Source organism: Talpa occidentalis, unplaced genomic scaffold, assembly GCF_014898055.3.
Source record: "Talpa occidentalis isolate TD23 unplaced genomic scaffold, MPIMG_talOcc4v2.1 talOcc4.3, whole genome shotgun sequence".
NCBI lineage: Eukaryota > Metazoa > Chordata > Mammalia > Eulipotyphla > Talpidae > Talpa > Talpa occidentalis.
Window position 1 is genome coordinate 14,748,681 of NW_023603184.1, and position 20,947 is coordinate 14,769,627.

General features: G+C 38.6%; 1 protein-coding gene across 1 annotated transcript in view; it reads left to right on the forward strand.

Annotated features, from left to right (window-relative positions):
- The window catches only part of CSTF3 (cleavage stimulation factor subunit 3), a 67,037-nt gene extending 50,235 nt beyond the window's left edge, over nucleotides 1-16,802 (forward strand). The window contains exons 11-21 of the mRNA XM_037522498.2: nucleotides 2,171-2,280; nucleotides 2,497-2,613; nucleotides 2,864-2,938; nucleotides 4,890-5,033; nucleotides 6,473-6,575; nucleotides 10,260-10,329; nucleotides 11,759-11,954; nucleotides 14,472-14,625; nucleotides 15,357-15,451; nucleotides 15,627-15,687; nucleotides 16,099-16,802. Coding sequence (XP_037378395.1) covers nucleotides 2,171-2,280; nucleotides 2,497-2,613; nucleotides 2,864-2,938; nucleotides 4,890-5,033; nucleotides 6,473-6,575; nucleotides 10,260-10,329; nucleotides 11,759-11,954; nucleotides 14,472-14,625; nucleotides 15,357-15,451; nucleotides 15,627-15,687; nucleotides 16,099-16,301 — 1,328 coding nt within the window. The 3' untranslated portion in view covers nucleotides 16,302-16,802. The remainder of the gene's footprint in view (nucleotides 1-2,170; nucleotides 2,281-2,496; nucleotides 2,614-2,863; nucleotides 2,939-4,889; nucleotides 5,034-6,472; nucleotides 6,576-10,259; nucleotides 10,330-11,758; nucleotides 11,955-14,471; nucleotides 14,626-15,356; nucleotides 15,452-15,626; nucleotides 15,688-16,098) is intronic.
- The last annotated feature ends 4,145 nt before the right edge of the window (nucleotides 16,803-20,947 follow it).

The following is a 20,947-nucleotide window of genomic DNA, read 5'->3' on the forward strand; positions in this document are numbered from 1 at the left end:
TGTGTGTGTATATATATATATATATATATATATACACACACACATATAGGAATATCTGTGACACTTTTATATGATGATAGACTATCTTAGTTAGAATTGAATCATGTACAGGGCCTCCCCGGTGGCGCAGCGGTTGAGCGCTGGGCTGCGAAGCTGCCCGTGGCCTCTGCAGCGCTGGTTCTATCCCTGGCTGCTCCCCTGCCACCAGAGGAGGGTCCCACATGGCGCACAGACCTCTCCTGCCGCCCGCTGCTCCTCTCGGCAGTGTACTTCGGTCCTTCTGCCTGCTCTGCTCTCCCCTCTGGCTCTGGTGAATTCTCTCACCCTCCCGTGCTTCTGACTGTACCCAGTGCTTGTATAAATAAATAAATCTTTAAAAAAAAAACGAATTGAATCATGTACAAATGGCACAGTGTAAAGACTGGATTCTATTATGGTCCTGAAGAATGTTGAGTTTTATTTTTATTGACAGATGACCTGGACTTTGTTGACGCTAGTTTCACATTGTTAGGAAAGATCTGTTAGTTGCAACATTAACTTCATGGTAAATTAGTCCTGGGACACAGCCTTTCCTCCTAAGACTACAGAAAATTCAAGGGTCTTTACCCAGACCTCTAACTTGATGGGTAGCTACTATTCTGTTCTTTCACCATTCCAGTTTTGCATTCTGCTTTGGTCTTTGTATTCATTTTGTGTATATGTTTTAGGGATCAGCTATGGACTTGAAGGCATTTATGCTCAGATTTTTAGACTCCACTCTTTGAACTCCCTCTTTTGGGAGATTTTTTTTCCCCTATTATTTCCAGGTGCTCATCGCAGCCCAGGATTTCATGTTATCTATCTCAAGTGAGGAAGACTAAGCATCTGACTTGAGTTCTAGCCATCCCAGAACTGAACACACAGGGATATGTCTATGAGAGAAAAAAAGTTAAATTAAATATGGATCTCACCTAATGGGGTTCTGTTATTTTAAGAGTTCAGTCCCCTTTGTTTCATATTCTTTTGGTCATTCTCTAGGGCCTGTAAATAGCTACTTTTTGTATTTTTTCAGTTTATAATTTTTACTTTCAAGAGAGTTAATCTGATATAAACTACTCTGTCACTGCCTAAACTAATATTTGTAACTTTAAAAAAATTCTTAGTCTTTGCTGATCAGCTTCTATCTCTTCTTCAGGTTTCACTTTATTTATTTATTTATTTTCTTAAAAGATTTATTTATTTATTTATACAAGCACTGGGTATAGTCAGAAGCATGGGAGGGTGAGAGAATTCACCAGAGCAGGGAGCAGAGCAGGCAGAAGGACCCAAGTACACTGCTGAGGGGAGCAGCGGGCGGCAGGAGAGGTCTGCGCGCCATGTGGGACCCTCCTCCGGTGGCCGGGGAGCAGCCGGGGATTGAACCAGCGCCGCAGAGCCTGCGGGCAGCTTCGCAACCCAGCGCTCTACCGCTGCGCCACCAGGGAGGCCCAGGTTTCACTTTAGATGTCAGTTCCTTATAAAGGCCTTCTTGACCCTCTAAACTATGTTAAATCCTGCTGCTTAAGTTTCAGCAATGTACACTGTACTTTCCTCAACATAATTCTTATAGTTTTTTAAAGATTTGTTTTTAATTATTTATGCATACAAGAAATGGGGTGTGGGCCAGAGGTACAGGGATGTCTCTTCATCAGAAAGAGTGGGGAGCAGAACAGGTGGATCTACCAAAATACACTGCTGAGGGGAGCAGAGGGTGATACAGGAGAGGTCTGCTGCCCCATGTGGGTTAGCTTTCTGGCCGGGGATCGAACTTATACCACAGTTGCTGGTGATAGCTTAATAGTGCTGAGACTTTAACCCCTGTGCCAGCAGGGAGGCCCTACTATTTTTTATATATACTTTTGAAATATCTGTCTTCCCAGTGTACTGCAGAGTTCTTGAGTATGGGAAGGTATTATTCATTGGTGTCATCACTGTTTTTCTATTTCTTAGCACTTATTTGGTGCTCCATAAATATTACAAAGTGTTAAATGGATGGGGTTGGGGTGGATGATGATGCCAGACAGAACTCAAGCTTTTTATTTCTAATTATTTATTATTGAGTCTTAGTAATAATTTAGTTGTGATGTTTATAATGAGTTTTTTATATAGTATCTATTTTAATTTAATGCTGTTTGTGAATTTCTTCCTATAGTTATGTTTGCTTATGAACAGTGCCTGCTTGTTCTGGGCCATCATCCTGATATTTGGTATGAAGCCGCCCAGTATCTTGAGCAATCAAGTAAACTGCTAGCAGAGAAGGGGGTAAGTGAGTATTCCCTTTTCTGTACTTCTGGTCTCTTTTTATGGTTTTGATAGAGCAGTCATTTGCCAAAAATATAACACAGTTTTGCTAAGAAATGCGTGTGTATATGTGTGTGTGTGCTTTTTCTTAGATACATATAAATAAAGTACATACAGTTAATTTTATTTTCTTTTAGCTATATTGAAATTGAGTGTGAGCTTTTCTTTCTCTCCTAGGATATGAATAATGCCAAATTATTTAGTGATGAAGCTGCTAATATATATGAAAGAGCCATAAGCACTTTATTGAAGAAGAATATGCTTCTTTATTTTGCATATGCAGATTATGAAGAGGTGAGAAAAAATATTTAGAATTTTTTGAGTTAGATTTTTTACTGCAGGACTGAATTTTTTTCTAGCTGCTTCTTTGTCAGACACACTGCTTTTGGTAGACAGATGATGCAAAATAAATATTCATCGCTCCTCAGCTTATTATCATTTATGCCCAAAGCAGATACCATCATGGGGTACAGACTCTGAATTTCTCAGAGCTCAAATCCTTGTTTATGAGTATATATTTATATCTACTTCTCTGCCTCCTTAGAGTCGCATGAAGTATGAGAAAGTTCACAGCATATATAACAGACTTCTGGCAATTGAGGATATTGATCCCACCTTGGTGAGTAATTTTACAAATCTCTTTCCCACCTTTGCAGTCTACTTTAATAAAATTGATTTTTTAATTTATATACAGCAAAATTCACTGGTTTTTGTATATTGTTCTGTGAATATTGAGCAATAATATCAAGTCATAGGACCACAACCACAAATAGGACAACATTTTGATATCCCAGAAAAATTCTACGGTTGAGCACTTTATAGTCAACCCTTCATAGTTTCCCAACTCCTGGCTATAACTGATCTACTCTTGATTTTTACTTTTGATTTTTAATATGGCAGTGGAAACAGCTCTAACACTATCCTCATGATTATGTTTCGAAGCAATTTATGCCATGTAATTGTGCTAAATAAATATTTCTTCTTAAATTAAGGCAGAAGAGACCAATATCCTGGGAAGGGATTAGACAAGAATTAACTTTAGATTGACTTGAATTCTGCTCTACAATGCAATTCAAAACACTGTATTTTTGCAAAAGTGTAGTGGAGCTTTTTCAGTAAGAGATGGGAACAGTCAACTATGTAGTGTTTTAGACCTTCTGCCTCAAGTCATCTACAGCTACACTGCTTTTTTTGTTTATGTTAGGATTCCACTGCTCAAAATTCACTTAGCAAGCTGTTATGTTCTGTAATATATATACTAGATAATAATTCCATTCCTGAAGAAACTCATAGTTTATTCATCCATTCATTTGTCTACCACAGCTGGGCAACAAAGTTTGACATCAGTCAAAACTGGGCAAATCAGGACCCTGCGCAGTCACTTTACTCGTAATCCAGGCATTTGTCGCTGACCAAATTGCATATCATCACATCTTGGGCATTCTGTAGTTACTGAGTGTAAAATGGTTATAAAAAGTTTATCAATGAGGGCCTCCCCGGTGGCGCAGCAGTTGAGCGCTGGGATGCGAAGCTGCCCGCAGCCTCTGCAGCACCGGTTCAATCCCCGGCCACCGGATGAGGGTCCTACATGGTGCACAGACCTCTCCTGCCGCACCCACTCCTCCCCTCAGCAGTGTATCTCAGTCAGTCTGCCTGTTCTGTTCCCCACTCTGGCTCTGGTGAATTCTCTCACCCTCCCATGCTTCTGACTGTTACCCAGTACTTGTATAAATAAATAAAAATTTAAAAAAAATCTTTAAAAAAAAAAAAGTTTATCAATGAATTTCCATTAGATGGACTTTGGAAAATAGACCAGTGGTCTTTTAAAAACCAACAAACCAATAAAATGGAAAGTTAAGCATGCTTTTATTAGAGCAAACCTTGAGTTTCCTATGTACTAGCATTCACTAATGAAATGTTCTCCAGTAGTTTCACTTTTATTCTCCCTTAAAACTTAATTTACATGTTCTGTAATTAGATAGCAGTTATGATTGCACAATCTTGTGAGTATATTAAAAACCTATGAATTTACACAGTAAAGGATGAATTTTTTGGTATGAGAATTATATCTTCATTTATATCTTTATTTTTTAATTAATTTGCATGTATCCTTAATTTGGTTTTGATTTAAATAGTGCAACATATATGATCTTTATGATTTTTTGGGTATTCAAGATTGCTTTCTTTTTTTTTTTAAAGATTTATTTATTTATGCATAAAGGCCAGAGGTGTTGGTGGGGTAGGGGATGAGAGGATTCACCAGAGACAGAGTGGGGAGCAGAACAGGCAGATCTATTGAAATACACTGCTGAGGGGAGCAGCGGGCGTGACAGGAGAGGTCTGCTGTGCCATGTGGTCAACTCCCTGACTGGCCGGGAATCGAACTCGTGCTGCAGAGGCTGTGGATTGCTTCATAGTGCTGTGCTTAACCTTTGCACCACCAGGGAGGCCCAAGATTGCTTTCTTATACTGGAGACATAATTAGTATAGAAATAAGGAGATCAGCCTGCATTAGATGTTATAGGGATCACAACCTATAAAAAACCAAATATTTTTATTTTTTTGCATAGGTATACATCCAATATATGAAATTTGCAAGAAGAGCAGAAGGCATCAAATCTGGAAGAATGATATTTAAAAAAGCAAGAGAAGATACCAGAACCCGTCACCACGTCTATGTTACTGCAGCACTCATGGAATATTATTGTAGTAAAGTAAGTACTGGAATAAAATAATTTCCTTTAGTGAGGTATTAATGAAAAGATAGTTCTAGTTTTTGTCATTAAGCTTTAATTGCTCCATATCATAAAGTTTAGATGTACAGCTTCCCCTGCTATCGAAAGTATTCCTATGAAACCTTTGTAAACCCTAATGGCATAAATCCAAGAAGCATTTACCATTAATTTAAATGGGAACTTTTTTTTTTAGCTTTCCCAGACTCCCAAAATGTTTTACAAAATCATACCAAATAATACATGAAACCTACAGTACATTAACATATAGTGAAAAATAGGTATGATATGGAGAATACATAGCTGGTATAAAGTAGCTCTCAGGGAAGGAGCTTGGTGGTGAATTCTTGCAGTGTGGGATACATGCTGCCTCTGTACCAGCTTGCTGCAAAACAAATGCTGAATGCTACTTTTGCTTTTTACCTTTTGTTGTACAAGTAAAGATCCCATTTGGATTTCTTTCAGTTAACGGAAACAGGTAATGTCTTGTCTTTTACAAGAACAAGGTAATGTAACTCAAACTTCCAAAAAGGGGATACCAATATCTGTGTAAAATTACATGGACTATCATCCATATTCCCAGTTTGCTAATTTATGCCTTATTAAACTCTATCTTTTTTTTTTTAAGATATATTTATGTATACAAGAACTGGGGTACAGGCCAGAGGTGTGGGGAGGTGAGAGGATTCACCAGAGACAGAGTGGGGAACAGAACAGGCAGACTGACCCAAATACACTGCTGAGGGGAGCAGCGGGTGAGACAGGAGAGGTCTGCTGCACCTTGTGGGTTGCTCCCTGGCAGGCCAGGGATCAAACTTGAGCTGCAGTAGCTGTGAATAGCTTTATAAGTTGCATCTTAACCCCCTTGTGCCACCAGGGAGGCACCTATTTATTTTTTGACTATTTAAAGTTTTTTTCTTCATTGCAGTCCCCATAGTCCTCCTGCCACCATATCATCCATGAATCATCACCATATTCCCTCCCCTGTTTTGCCCCCCCCTTTGCTATGTTTTAGTTCTATGGTTGGCTTGCTGAACTCTGTATTTCTGAATATAACCCAACAATATAACTCAACAATTTTTATTTAATATGACTGTAATTTTCATTTAATTTTGTCATATTTAGGTATTGTAGTTTTAATATTCTTTTTTAAAAAAGATTTATTTTAATTCATTTATGCATACAAGAACTGGGGTCTAGGCCAGAGGGGCAGATCTACTGAAATACACCACTGAGGGGAACAGCGGGAGAGATAGGAGAAGTCTGCTGCACCATATGTGGGTTAGCTCCCTGGCCAGGATGGAATTCAGGCCGCCACGGTATTACCACTGAAACTTAACCAGGGAGGCCCAGTCTTAATATTCTTTTCCTTCTTTTGTCACATTTCATGGAAGTCAATAATATCCTCTTTTTACTTCTAGGACAAATCTGTTGCCTTTAAGATTTTTGAGCTGGGGCTAAAGAAATATGGAGATATTCCAGAATATGTCCTGGCCTATATTGACTATCTTTCTCACCTCAATGGCAAGTAGATCTACTCAATAATGATTATTTAATATTAAACAATCAATGTCATTCTCTGAAATTATGTTGCTGGATTTTTTTCCTTCTCGAATGTGTTATAATTATGCCATCACATAAGAACCAGGCACTTGATAGACATTTAAGACTTATTTGTACCTATCTACCACGATTTACACTAAGTAATGATAGGTGCCTTTCAACTCTGTCCTTAAGGCATCATTAATAAAGTCCCACCAGTAGTGTAATAAAATCACAAATTCACAGTTGACAGACATAGAATTACTTACCCTCATCTCTGACGACTCTGATCACCTCTTGTTTTCTGGCAGGGAGAAACAAAGTCCCTTGCTGTGAAAACTCAAGTAATAAAGTAAATGCTTTGAAGCTACTGGGGAAGATTTTAAAAAGAAACATGTATATTAGTGTTATTATTTTTATTTCCTATTTTTTGTGGTGCTAAGTATTGCCATTCTTGTACCAGGCAGTGAGCTAGGGCTCATATACACATGTATATATAAATGATACATATCATTGATTCCAATTACTTGGCAGTCCAGGATATATAATTTCTTGACTAAAAATAATCTAACATAAAAACTATTTTAAGAAATATAAATATGTACCATGCTTAGAATTAGATATCACAATCACGTGAATGATTTTGATGATATTTCAGAAAAATACAGCATTCTATATATTAAATAATATAAAAGAATAAATTTAATTAATGATTTTGTATTTCAGCTTAGTGATTCTACACTCTGGAAAAAGACTTAACTCCAAAAAGTGAGATAGTGGAGCATTTAATTCATAAAACAATTTTCCTGTATGAAATTATTGTTCCTCATCATTTTTAAGTTATTTTGCTTGGTATTTTAGGATAGTTACTTGTATGTATAATATTTGTTATTCTAAAAGTGAAGGTATTTAATATCTGCATTATGGTTTTCCAAAATCAGTGTCTTGATTAGGTTGTTCATTTGTTTATCTACCCATCTAGCTATCATTTATTCAGTACATTCTGGTTACAAGGGTCTAGGAATATAAAAGTGAACAGGGACTCCAGTCTTACCTCAGCATCCTCATGAGGCTATTAGATATGTAAGCATCATTGTGTCATCATTTGGTTAACTGTAGCATAGGTCATGAGGTTAGATGTATAGTCTCATTTCAGATTTCTCATCTGCATATGGCCATAATAAGAGTACCTTTCATAGTACTGCTGAGAGGAGTAAATGAGTTTTTTCATGTATTCAACTTATATATGGAATTTGGTAACCATTCTATAAATGTTAAAAATGATGATGATGGCAATCATGAAAAAAAAAAAGTACTAAATTCTATAATAGAATCCTAAATGAAGTATTTTAGAAACAGAGAGAATATAAATAATTAAGTTTTAGAGTTATGCTGTGCAATTATGGTAGCCAATGTCTAGTCAGTACTAGGTATTGAGCCCCTGAAATTTGACTAGGACAAAGTGAGGTGTGCTATTAAGTGCAAAATACATACCAGATTGCAAAGGGTTAGTACAAAACAAAGAATGTAAAATATTGTTATTTCTTTTTTTTTTTTTTTTTAAAGATTTATTTTATTTATTTATTATTTATTTATTTATTTATTCATATAAGCACTGGGTACAGTCAGAAGCGCGGGAGGGTGAGAGCATTCACCAGAGCCAGAGCAGGGAGCAGAGCAGGCAGAAGGACTGAAGTACACTGCTGAGGGGAGCAGCGGGCGGCAGGAGAGGTCTGCGTGCCATGTGGGACCCTCCTCTGGTGGCGGGGGAGCAGCCGGGGATCGAACCGGCGCTGCAGAGGCTGCGGGCAGCTTCGCAACCCAGCGCTCAACCGCTGCGCCACCGGGGAGGCCCAAAATATTGTTATTTCTTATTGATTACATGCTGGCATGATAATTCAGATATTATTAGCTAAGATGCAGTTAGTTCTACCTGTTTATTCTTTTAATTAGCAAAAATTTATATTTCACATGCCGGCATTAAATTTTATTGGACAGTACTATTCTAGAGGGTATTATAAAGATGGAAAATGAGATGGTAAAGAAATAGAAAAATGCATTATAGAAAAATGCATTATTGCAGTTAGAGAACACAGTATGGAACAAGTAGTGGGAAAGTTATATGGAATGGAAAAACATCTGTGACAAAGCTTGGGATAAAGGGGAAAATAAATGCAAGATTTGTTTAACATTAAAAAAATACAGTGTGTTAAATTGAAGATGAACATTATGAATATGGTGCCATCTTCTCTGGTTGAATACATTAATTTTTTTGACTTTATCTTGTATGTGAATGTGTAGCAAAACTGAATAACTGCTGCAGGCAATACAAATCAACCACTGCTGGATTTTTTAAAAAACAATTGTATTAAGGTATAATTTATATATCATAAATGCACCACCCACTTGCATGTATATTTCAATGATTTTTAGTAGATTTACTGCTGGATTTTAAAATTTTAATAGATCTCTTAGTTTAACAAGAACTGTAATTTTCTCACTTCTAGCTACACAGGATCTCCCAAGACTAAGTTTTAATCCACCTCTGGTGAATATTTTTAATTTATTAGCAAATGCATATTTGTCTGTGAATCCTGACATTATCAAAACTGTATGATTTAAAGTGGTTAAGCAGGGCCTCCCCGGTGGTGCAGCGGCTGAGCGCTGGGTTGCGAAGCTGCCGGCGGCCTCTGCGGCGCCAGTTCGATCCCCGGCTGCTCACCGGCCACCGGAGGAGGGTCCCACATGGCGCGCAGACCTCTCCTGCCGCCCGCTGCTCCCCTCAGCAGTGTACTTCGGTCCTTCTGCCTGCTCTGCTCCCTGCTCTGGCTCTGGAGAATTCTCTCACCCTCCCGTGCTTCTGACTATACCCCGTGCATGTATAAATAAACAAACGAACAAACAAACAAATAAATAAATAAATAACATGCCTCTATTAAAAAAAAAAAGTTTAAAAAAAAAAATAAAGTGGTTAAGCATAATGTAATCCTAATGCTACAAAACAAGAAACTCGGCTACACCAAATTTTGATCATGCCATCCTTCACATTTGACGTGTTTTTTTAAAGATTCATTTTTACTTATTTATACATGCAAGAACTGGGGTACAGGCCAGAGGTGTGGTTAGTGAGAGGATTTACCAGAGACAGAGTGGGGAGCAGAACAGGCAGATCTACTGAAATACACTGCTGAGGGGAGCTGTGGGCCAGACTGGGGAGGTCTGCTGTGCCATGTGGGTTTGCTCCCTGCTGGGAATCAAGCTCATGCTATAGTGGCTGGCAGTAGCTTGGTAGTGCTGAGACTTTAACCCCTGCGCCACTTGGGAGGCCCCCACATTTAATGTATTTTTAAAATATTAATAGTCTGACATTTATTGTCAGCAGAGAAGTAATTAAAAGGCAAATGGGATATCTGATTCAAGTATCACACTGTAAGCAGAACTAGAGGTAAAAAAGAACTGGCTTCTAATTATAGCTTCATTATGAGCAGATCAAGGTACTTAATTTTTCTGATCTTGAAGTTATCTCATCTATAAAAATTGGGAATGATACCTTTTTGCATAGGATTTTTATGAGGATTAAATGAGATCAGGCTTGTGCAAATACACACTTTTGAATTGTGAAACTGATTTTTTTTTAATATTTAAAATATTTTTTTAATATCTTAGAGGACAATAATACCCGAGTTTTGTTTGAACGAGTTTTAACATCTGGAAGCCTTCCTCCTGAGAAGTCTGGGTAAGCTGTTATGAAACTAGTTGATCAGGTTCTGCTGACTATGATCTGTGGGATAAATGTATGCTTCAGTGTAAGTTTTAGGAGAAATTTCCCTTCTCTCTCAAGACTTAATTTATAAATGCCTACTTGTAATATTTCATACCAATTTTTTACTTTTTACATATTGGTTAAAATTATTTGAGAGGTGCCTTAGCAATTTACTATTAAATATTTTAATATATCTTCTTAGTTTACCATACCCCTAGAAATTGATAAGAACAAATTAAACCTGGTAATGTTTTGAAAATGTTGCCTCCTTCACTCAAGAACAGATTTGATATACCCCCCTCTGCCCCCCCAAAAAAAAATTTGTCTTCTGTATTGCATCATTGATTTATGGTTTTTGACTCACTTTTATTAAACACAGGCATACCATATTTTAGTGGTATAGTGGAAATAATAAGTCTTCAGAGTCTTGGTTGAAATTTCAGCTCAGGTAACAACACCTTGGGCAAGTTTCATTACCTTAACCAATTTTTACTTTCTTATTAAGTATCAACAATGTCTACCAGTGTAAGATTTTTGTGATAACCCTATACCTGGTATGTGTGTGTGTGTGTGTGTGTGTGTATAATAGACACTCAGTAGTATATTACTTTAGAACAGAGATGCTTAGCAACATTTAAGTAGAGTCTCACAGCATTAATATTGCTGTTTTTTTTGTGGTGAGGCTCAAATTTGTCCCCAATGATACATGTTAGTGGGGAAAAAATAGAGAGCAACCATGTTAGATTTTGGAATACATTTTTATTCATACTTAAATTAAGAATTTGTTCTGGGAAGGAAGCACAGTGGTCTATGGTGCTGGAGTTTTGGTGAGTTGGTGGTGGGTACACTACAGTAGTAATACCTGATGGGGTTATCGCAATAGTGCCTCAATTAAAAAAAATTAAAATTAAAGCGAATATGTTCTGCATTATAATTCATGCCACTAAACAAAATGGTAAAGTCACATTATTTAGGAGAGCCTGGAAAGCTGTCTGGGTTCCCTTTTCAACTCTTCCATGTAAAGTTTACCTTACATGTTTTTTTAATTGACCGTAAAGGATAGGAAGGTATGCTAAAAAAATAAAAATTCAAGAAAAGGGCTAAAACATGACAGTATTTGGGATGACATGCTATGATGTGTATTTCCTTTCAAATACTTACACAAAGACAAAAACAAGATGAAGCAAATGTTCAAAATAGTAATGATTAAATCTAGTTAGTAACATATATATAGGTGTTCATTTTGTTGCTCTGTTTTTCTGTAGTTTGAAAATAAAATAAAAAAGCTTTTTGTAATTTAAGAAAAAAAATAAAACTTAATGTTTTGTTGGTTTTTGTTTTTTGTAAACATCTGCCCCAAACCCAGGATAATTAAGCATTGATTTTCTCTATTTTCTTACAGAGAAATTTGGGCCCGATTTCTAGCCTTTGAAAGTAATATTGGTGATCTAGCTAGTATACTCAAAGTGGAGAAAAGACGGTTCACAGCATTCAAAGAAGAATATGAAGGAAAAGAAACAGCTTTACTGGTAGACAGATACAAGTTCATGGATTTATATCCTTGCTCTGCAAGCGAATTAAAAGCACTTGGTTATAAGGTATGTACTTAGCATCCAGTATGTACTTGATCCTTTTCTAATGTTTTAGAATAGCTCATGGGTAAACTTCACTTTAAGTACATTCTGAAATAGAAATTAATCTAATTTAGTATAGATTTTGCAGGAGAAATAAAAAATTTCAGAGATTTTCCTTGGGTTTATGAAACATTGACTATTCGAAGTCGAGAACAAAGTGAAACTGAAATGAGGTAGAACAAGTGCTGTCATTCTTTCTCTGAGTGAAAGTGACTTATATTTTATTCTCAGTGGATATATGGAAGAGATGTAGAGGGAAGAAAAGCAAAAGAGAACCAGAATGTCATCTTGGGTGTTTTTTTTCCCTAATAGTTCTTAAAACTGGTGAATGTGTTTTAAAAGGAGATCTTAAACCAAATGTAGTTTCAGTTACATATTTTGTAGGTAAAATGAAGAAATATAACTTGTTAAATCCACAAAGTTTCTAAAGGGATAACCTTAAAACAGCATCCCTCCTGTGGGGCCTTTGAGGAAATTAGCATATGTAGGAACTGAACTCCTTCGTATAGACTGCTGAGTCAGTAAGAAACAAATCTGACACCTGAAACTGTTCAGTCCAGGGGGAAAGAGTAATATTTATACAGCCCCAGAAGTTATTTTGCTGAGAAAGCCATTGTTCTATCATTTCTTGATCAGTCTGTGCCATGTGAGCGAAGACCAAGATGGAATTTCAAAGAGGAGCTATATCCACAAGAGACCCAGATTTAGTCCTTTTAGGCCAACCAGCTGTAAGATGTCCCTAACCATCATTCTCCATCTCCACACTGCCCTCTTTTTGATTTGGCTCTCTCTCTGAGGGAGAACAGTTACCGTTTATTGATCTTTAGACCTTTTCATCAATAGAAGCCTCAATTCTGAGTCAGTCCCAGATTCCTATTCTGAAGCAAGGGGCTATGGATTACAGATAGTTGTATTTTCCTTTTACACTACTTCTCATTGAAAATCCAGAGGCATTCTATACTATGTGGAAGTGTAGAATTACTTCCTGAATGTGAATTTTTCATCTTTTATTTCTATGTCTACGCTTTTTGTTTGTGACAGATTGTAGTTGATATCACCAATTACATATAAGTGCATATTAGTCAATTTTCAGAAAGTGAAATGATCTTATCTCTTGATGGTATAAAAGGGTTCTTTTGATTTTAGACAGGCAGAAGGACATCAGGTTGCTTGAAGCAGAGTAACTTTTCTGGGCTGGGACCTCTGTTGATAGATAGCTATAATGCCCCCCTTGACATGCCTTGGAGAGTTGTTCTCAGCCCTGCTGGGCATTGCTAATGTACTTGAAAAGGCTGGATGGGACTGAGGTCAGAGAAGTCTGTACTCCAAATTATTATTTTTTTTTTTTTTAAAGATTTATTTATTTTGCATACAAGAGCTGGGGCACAGGCCGGAGATGCGGGGGTGAGAGGATTCGTAGTCTGCGTACTGCTTCATAGTGTGGTGCTTAATCCCTTGCACCACCAGGGAGACCTGGTACTCCTAATTGTGACTCTACTTTTTAGGTTTTTTTGTTTGTTTGTTTTTGTTTTTTTTAAGATTTATTTATTTATTTATACAAGCACTGGGTACAGTCAGAAGCGCAGAAGGGTGAGAGAATTCACCAGAGCCAGAATGGGAAGCAGAGCAGGCAGAAGGACTGAAGTACACTGCTGAGGGGAGCAGCGGGCGGCAGTAGAGGTCTGCGCGCCATGTGGGACCCTCCTCCAGTGGCCGGGGAGCAGCCGGGGATCGAACCGGTGCTGCAGAGGCTGTGGGCAGCTTCGCAACCCAGCGCTCAACCGCTGCGCCACCGGGGAGGCCCTACTTTTTAGTTATTTTGACCTTAGAAATATCAGAACATCCTTGAGCTTCATTCCCTTCTATAAAATGGAGATGTTATTACTTGCCTCTTGAGAGGCAATGACTTGCTAAAATTGTCTTAACAATTAGTGGCCACTCAATAAATATTCCTTTTCCCCTGTATAGTATATTGGGAATAATTTTTCTTTTCATTAGCAAAATATTATTAACTCAGGTAAGTGATGATAAACTTTTAGCTTTTATAAAGCAGAAAGAACTCACTTAATCAAGCTTCTTCACTTAAACTGATAGCTGTTGTTTAATTTTAGTGGAAGTCAGATGTCAGAAAAGCTGAAATTACAGTTTTTCTCCAAATTACCCCCCTCTCTATTTGGTGCTCAGTCATATGTATTTACCTACAAAAGCTTCTATCTATCCTATGAATGTCCTGCCTAATAAGAGTCTAATGGTTCTTAACTTGGATTGGGGTTTTTAAAACACTTAGTATTTAGAGCCTTTTTGCTTTCTTTCTGGAGTATTTAAAACCTTAACCCTCATTAAGGTTCTGGCTAATCCCTTTCCATTCTTTCTATGGTTTTAACCCAGTGATTTTCAGTGTATTCTTAAGATTATAGAATTGCAGGTTATCCTCTTAAGCCCCTTTTTCAGGTTTAGGATTCTTCTGTTCTGCATTTTCAGGATGTCTCCCGTGCTAAACTAGCAGCTATAATTCCAGACCCAGTTGTAGCTCCTTCTATAGTGCCTGTTCTGAAAGATGAAGTGGATAGAAAACCAGAGTACCCTAAACCAGACACTCAGCAGATGATTCCATTTCAGCCACGTCATTTAGCACGTAAGCCATGACTTGAGATCCAGTTCTGAGACCTCAATTTGTTTGTTGATTTAAATCCAGAGGTGTGTGTGACGGGGGGGATAACGTGACCTTTCCATTGTAGGTTAATTATTAGAGTCAGGGTCACTATGTGACAAGTGACTTGGCTGTACTTTTAACTAAGATGAGTTAAGACTGTCTTAAAACTACAAAAGCAAAACACCTCAGCGATCCAGTTTCAAATAACCCATTTTGGCAGTGAAACATATACAGTTTGCAGAAGTGCTGCTACTTACAGATTACCTGTGCAGCTGGAAACTTACTTCAGTGATGCTATTTGGTGTTTTTGATACCAATAGGTAGTACCTCCCTCTAGATTCTTTATGAAGGCAGCCCTTGTGGTTAAATATATTGTTGAATAGTAACTTTTATGCAGGATTGCTGAACAAATGATTTGTGAGGTTTAGAAATGTCTTTGACAGAAACTGACTTTAGTTCAGCCCCTGCATTTTCTTGTAACAGTCACTTGTTTTACTTTTCTGCCTCCCACAGTCATGAGGTTGAGACTGCTTTCACTGTCTCCCTCACTTAGTTTGGTCAAGCATGTAAGCACCAAAAACAATTTAAAATGTTCAGAATAAAGCAATGTAGACATCAAACATCTTTATGTACAAGTTATTTATTTGTTTTAGCTCTTAGATATAGAGAAATTCCTGCATCTCATTTGATTCGTACTTTTCATTCTCTTTCAGCTCCAGGCTTACACCCTGTCCCGGGTGGAGTATTCCCAGTACCACCTGCTGCAGTCGTTTTAATGAAACTTCTCCCTCCTCCTATCTGTTTTCAGGTTTGTTCACTATTTTCATGATAAATGTGATAAATTTTTTTCATGATAAACATGATAAAAAGTCATTGTGTGCTCTTTTCCCCTTGTATGATGGGAAATAGAGAATAGTTCTATTTTAATTTGTGAGATTACTGGGGATTAAAATTTGTGTCAAATACAATTTGTGTCAAAATAGGGTCCTTTTGTACAAGTGGATGAATTGATGGAGATTTTCCGAAGGTGCAAGATACCAAATAGTAAGTGATGAAAGCTCCATTTTCAGAGTGAAATTCACATTGTTGTCACTGAAGCTTCCAAAACCAGCTAGCTGTCTTGCAGAAATATAATGAAACCCAGAAGTGGGTTTCAAACTCTATTGACACAGGGAGGCTTGTTCATATTCTAATGCCACTAAGCAAAACATAAAATCTTATCATTTCTATTTTATAAACATACACCATCAGACTTGGCTTATAAAAATAATTGTATTAATTCCAGCAGTAGCTTTGTCTTTTCAGTATTTAGTATCTGTAAATAGTACTGTCCTGTGCTTTGCTAAGAATATGTTGTGAAATTAACTATAAAGTATCCAAAGTAGTACATACATATTCTTTCACAATGGCATAATCTACAAATCCTCCAAAGTCCTTTTTGTTTTGTTTTTATAGCTGTTGAGGAAGCTGTGAGGATCATTACTGGCGGGGCTCCAGAGCTAGCAGTAGAAGGCAATGGCCCGGTAGAAAGTAATGCAGTACTCACCAAGGCTGTCAAAAGGCCCAATGAGGATTCAGATGAAGATGAAGAAAAGGGAGCTGTAGTCCCCCCTGTTCATGACATTTACAGAGCACGGCAGCAGAAGCGAATTCGATGAAGCAGGCTCAACACCTGCCTCCGAAAGAAACCTCTTATCCAGGATTTCCTTTTTTGCCTCTTAAGTCATATGTTTAAAAGAGACAATGCTTTGTTACAAGGTTCTTGGAAACAAAGCTGTATTGTCATTGGTGCCTCTATCATATGGTTCTTGAGAAAAAAAAACAACCTGTGTGAATTTAGAATATGGAACAGACCTATGCTGTAAGCAAAATTAGGTTTTCAAAAATGTGAGAACAGTACAAAATGGCAGAGCCACATTTTGTTCTCTCTTCAAGGGTATTGTATTGCCACTTGAAGACTTGTGAGTTTTCAACAGTTTTATTTTAAAAACTGGATGGCTTATGATTGTAAAGCATTTTATCACATTTTCTGAAAACAATTGTTGTTGGTTTGCTTATGTAGAGTCCTGCCTTATTGTTTGTTTTTATTTATGGCAGAATGTATGGACCTGTTTTGTAGTTTAAATTTTAAAAACAATCCTTTAAAAAAATAAAAGGATCTCAAAAACGCCATGCCTCCTGCTTCCTTCATTCATATTTTGTTTAAAATTGCTACTTATGTTACTCAGCCAAAATGGTTTAAAAATAAATGCCAACAGGGCCTCCCCGGTGGCGCAGTGGTTGAGCGCTGGGTTGCGAAGCTGCCTGCAACCTCTGCAGCGCCGGTTCGATCCCCAGCAGCTGGGCAAGGGTCCCACATGGCGCGCAGACCTCTCCTGCCGCCCGCTGCTCCCCTCAGCAGTGTACTTCGGTCCTTCTGCCTGCTCTGCTCCCCGCTCTGGCTCTGGTGAATTCTCTCACCCTCCCGCGCTTCTGACCGTACCCAGTGCTTGTATAAATAAATAAATAAATAAATCTTTTAATAAATAAATATATAAAATGCCAACAATACAAGGTAAAGTTACCTTATAGTTAGTATTTATACACTGGCTTTTGTACACTGGCTTGGGGATACTAATTGAATGAAAATGTAAGGCAACCATTTCTAAGAGGCAAATTAAACATTTTAGGCATTCTCAAATATGTATGCACTTTTCCCCAATTAATATGAGGCAGGTTGGATGAGATATTTTATCTCTCATTTCTCTTAAAAGCAAAATAAATGTAGAAATTCCTTTCACCACTCACTCTTGGTTTTGACACAAATATTTCAGTGCTCAAAAACATTTTTTTCATGAGCACTAAAGAAAATTAGTCAATTTACCTAATTTTAATTACAGTAAGCAAAATTTCCTTGTCATGCAAAAAAGTCCAAATAACAATTTTCCTCTTTCTCAGCAACATTACCTACTTTTGAGTCATTTCTATAAAAAGTACTAGACAGAAAAATAGTGGAGCTATTTTTAGAACTGATAAAATTTAGGCACTGCAAGTCCTTCCTAAATAATATTCAGTCAAACTCTCATTTTTAGTAGTAAGTTACAGGGAGATTATATTGCCACAACTATTAAAGTATAAGGCTACAGCTACTTAGTAAATGTAAAACAACCAAATTGAAACACTGAAAAAGAATGAAAAAATACACCACTTTTGTAAACATACAGACCTTAATCAAAGTAATTATGAAATTGGTAACTTTATAGATAAAATCTTTTTAAGATTTATTTATACAAGCACTGGGGTACAGGCCAGAGGCGCAGGAGGGTGAGAGAATTCACCAGAGACAGAGCAGGGAGCAGAACAGCAGAAGGACCAAAAACACTGCTGAGGGGAGCAGCAGGTGAGACAGGAGAGGTCTGCTGCGCCATGTTGGAGTATCTTCCTGGCCGGCCGGAAATCAAACCAGTGTTGTGAGGCTGTGGACAGCTTCACAGTGCTGCGCTCAATCCGCTGCACCACTAGGGAGGCCCTAATTCTATTGTCTGATACTTGAAAAGTAAATGATAGTTCATTAACATGATAATAAAATATACTGTGTTCATAAAATTTGGGTGTTTTACATTTTAGTGCCCACAGCAAACATCATCAAAGTTGGTTGCTACCCCTGGATAATGACATGCAGCAAATGAAAGTAGCTACATTTGATAAAAAATACCAAGTAATAAAACTCAGGTACCATGTGATTTACTCATGAGACAGGGGAGGTCTGCTGTGCCATATGTGGGTTAGCTCCCTGGCCAGGATCAAACTCAGGCCCTCGCAGTGATAGCGCTGAGACTTACCCCTAGGCCACCAGGGAGACCCACAAAGTAAAATCTTTTTTTTATTTATTTATACAAGAGCTGGGGTACAGGCCAGAGGCACAGGGGTTGAGAGGATTCACCAGAGACAGAGTGGGGAACAGAACAGGCAGATTGACCAAAGTACACCGCTAAGGGGAGCAGCGGGCGAGTAAGGAGAGGTCTGCTGCGCCATGTGGGTTGCTCTCTGGCAGCAGGGGGATCAAACTGGTGCAGCAGAGGCTGTGGATAGCTTCATAGGTTGCCTCTTAACCCTTGCACCACAAGGGAGGCCCCAAAAGAAATGAAATTTAGGGCCTCCCCGGTGGCGCAGCAGTTGAGCGCTGGGTTGCGAAGCTGCCCGCAGCCTCTGCAGCGCCAGTTCCATCCCCGGCTGCTCCCGGGCCACCGGAGGAGGGTCCCACATGGTGCGCAGACCTCTCCTGCCGCCCGCTGCTCCCCTCAGCAGTGTACTTTGGTCCTTCTGCCTGCTCTGCAACCCGCTCTGGCTCTGGTGAATTCTCTCACCCTCCTGCGCTTCTGACTATACCCAGTGCTTGTATAAATAAATAAATAAATGAAATGAAATTTAAAAAAAAAACACACCTAGATGGAAAATCCATCCATTCATCCATCAAACCAACAAAGAGCTGACAAAGTGGCAGAAGTGGTGTTTACTGCTCTAGACAGTCCTTCATTCGTAGACTATCAAATAAACCTAAGAGACCTGCTAATAGTGACCTAACTCTTGAGGCACTCAGTTCCAACACATGGAGTGAAGCACTACTGCCAAATAAACCTAGCACTTTCCTAAAAGACATTTGTTTCCACAAACCTGTTAGTCAGGAAATCGATTCAAATTCAGTCAGTACACATTATATGGAACTAGTTCCATTCTAAAGGAAAACTTAGACAATAAATGATATTTTTTTCTTGGAGGGAAAGCTGTGGAGAGGAGTTACAAACAGATGCTTAATGTGCATTTCCTGAGTGACTAAACGAAATTTCCTGGCCCTTGCTGATAATTCTATCAGATTCCAGGAAGAAAATTACCTCGCTCCTCTTCATAGAGCCACAATGAAACAATTCAATGGTTGGCGCAAGGGGTTAAAGTCTCAGCACTCTGACCAGGGAGCCACACCTGACCAGGGAGCTGACCTACTTGGCACAGCAGACCTTTGTCTCGCCCTCTGCTCCCCTCAGCAGTGTATTTCAGTGGATCCACCTGTTCTGCTCCCCACTCGGTCTCGGGTAAATCCTCTCACCCCCCGCACCTCTGGCCTGTACCCCAGTTCTTGTATGTATAAGTAAATAAAACTTTAAAAAATTATATTGTGGCCTGATCTTTTTGCCTCCTTTGCTGTTGGCTTTTGCTACTTGTAAAACTCCACAGTGGACATTGAGGCGGAGGGGACCAGGGAGGTTCATGAGAATCTGAGGCTTCCTGTTATATATATGTGTATCTCAAGACTTTCAAACTGCTGAAACTTAATTTTGTTAAGTTAGGAACCCATGAAGGAAAATAAATCTTAATAGAGCTATCTCTTACAAGCAAAGATAAGAAGTAGGATTTCTGAGATTTAGGAAGAATGACTTCAAGGAGTGGTGATCCCCCCGTTTATTTGGGGGTATAGCTTCTTTCCCTTATATCTGGAAGGGGAGGGGGAAAAAACCACGATTACTCTGAAGGTGAGGCATGCGAAGAGTATTTCTCCTGGGTGTCTGGCTTCTTAGCCCTGAAACCACTATCATGACATGGTACAGTAACCTTACCTTCAGAAACAATTCCAGAATGACCTCACTGAATACACTATAAAAGATGTGATTTTTGTTCTTTAAAAGTTCTACTTAAGGAGGGCCTCCCCAGTGGTGCAGCAGTTGAGCGCAGGGTTGAGAAGCTGCCCGCAGCCTGGGCAGCACCTGTTCGATCCCCGGCTGTTCCCCGGCCACCGGAGGAGGGTCCCACATGGCGCGCAGACCTCTCCTGCCGCCCGCTGCTCCCCTCAGCAGTGTACTTCGGTCCTTCTGCCTGCTCTGCTCCCCACTCTGGCTCTGGTGAATTCTCTCACCCTCCCGCGCTTCTGACTGTACCCAGTGCTTCTATAAATAAATAAATAAATCTTTAAAAAAAAAAAAAAAAAGAGTATAAGAAAACCAAAATTAAAAAAAAAAAAAAAAAAAAAGTTCTACTTAAGGGGCCTCCCTGGTGGCACAAGGGGTTAAAACGCAACCTATGAAGCTATCCGCAACCACTGCAGTACGACTTCGATCCCTGGCCAGGGAGCTACCCACATGGTGCCAGACCTCTCCTGACTCACCCGCTGCTCCCCTCTGCAGTGTATTTCTATCTAACTGCCTGTTCTGTTCCCCTCTCTGTCTCTGGTGAATCCTCTCACCCTCCACACCTCTGGCCTATACCCCAATTCTTGTATACCTGAATAAATAAATCTTTAAAAAAAAAAAATTCTACTTAATTTTGTCCCTTT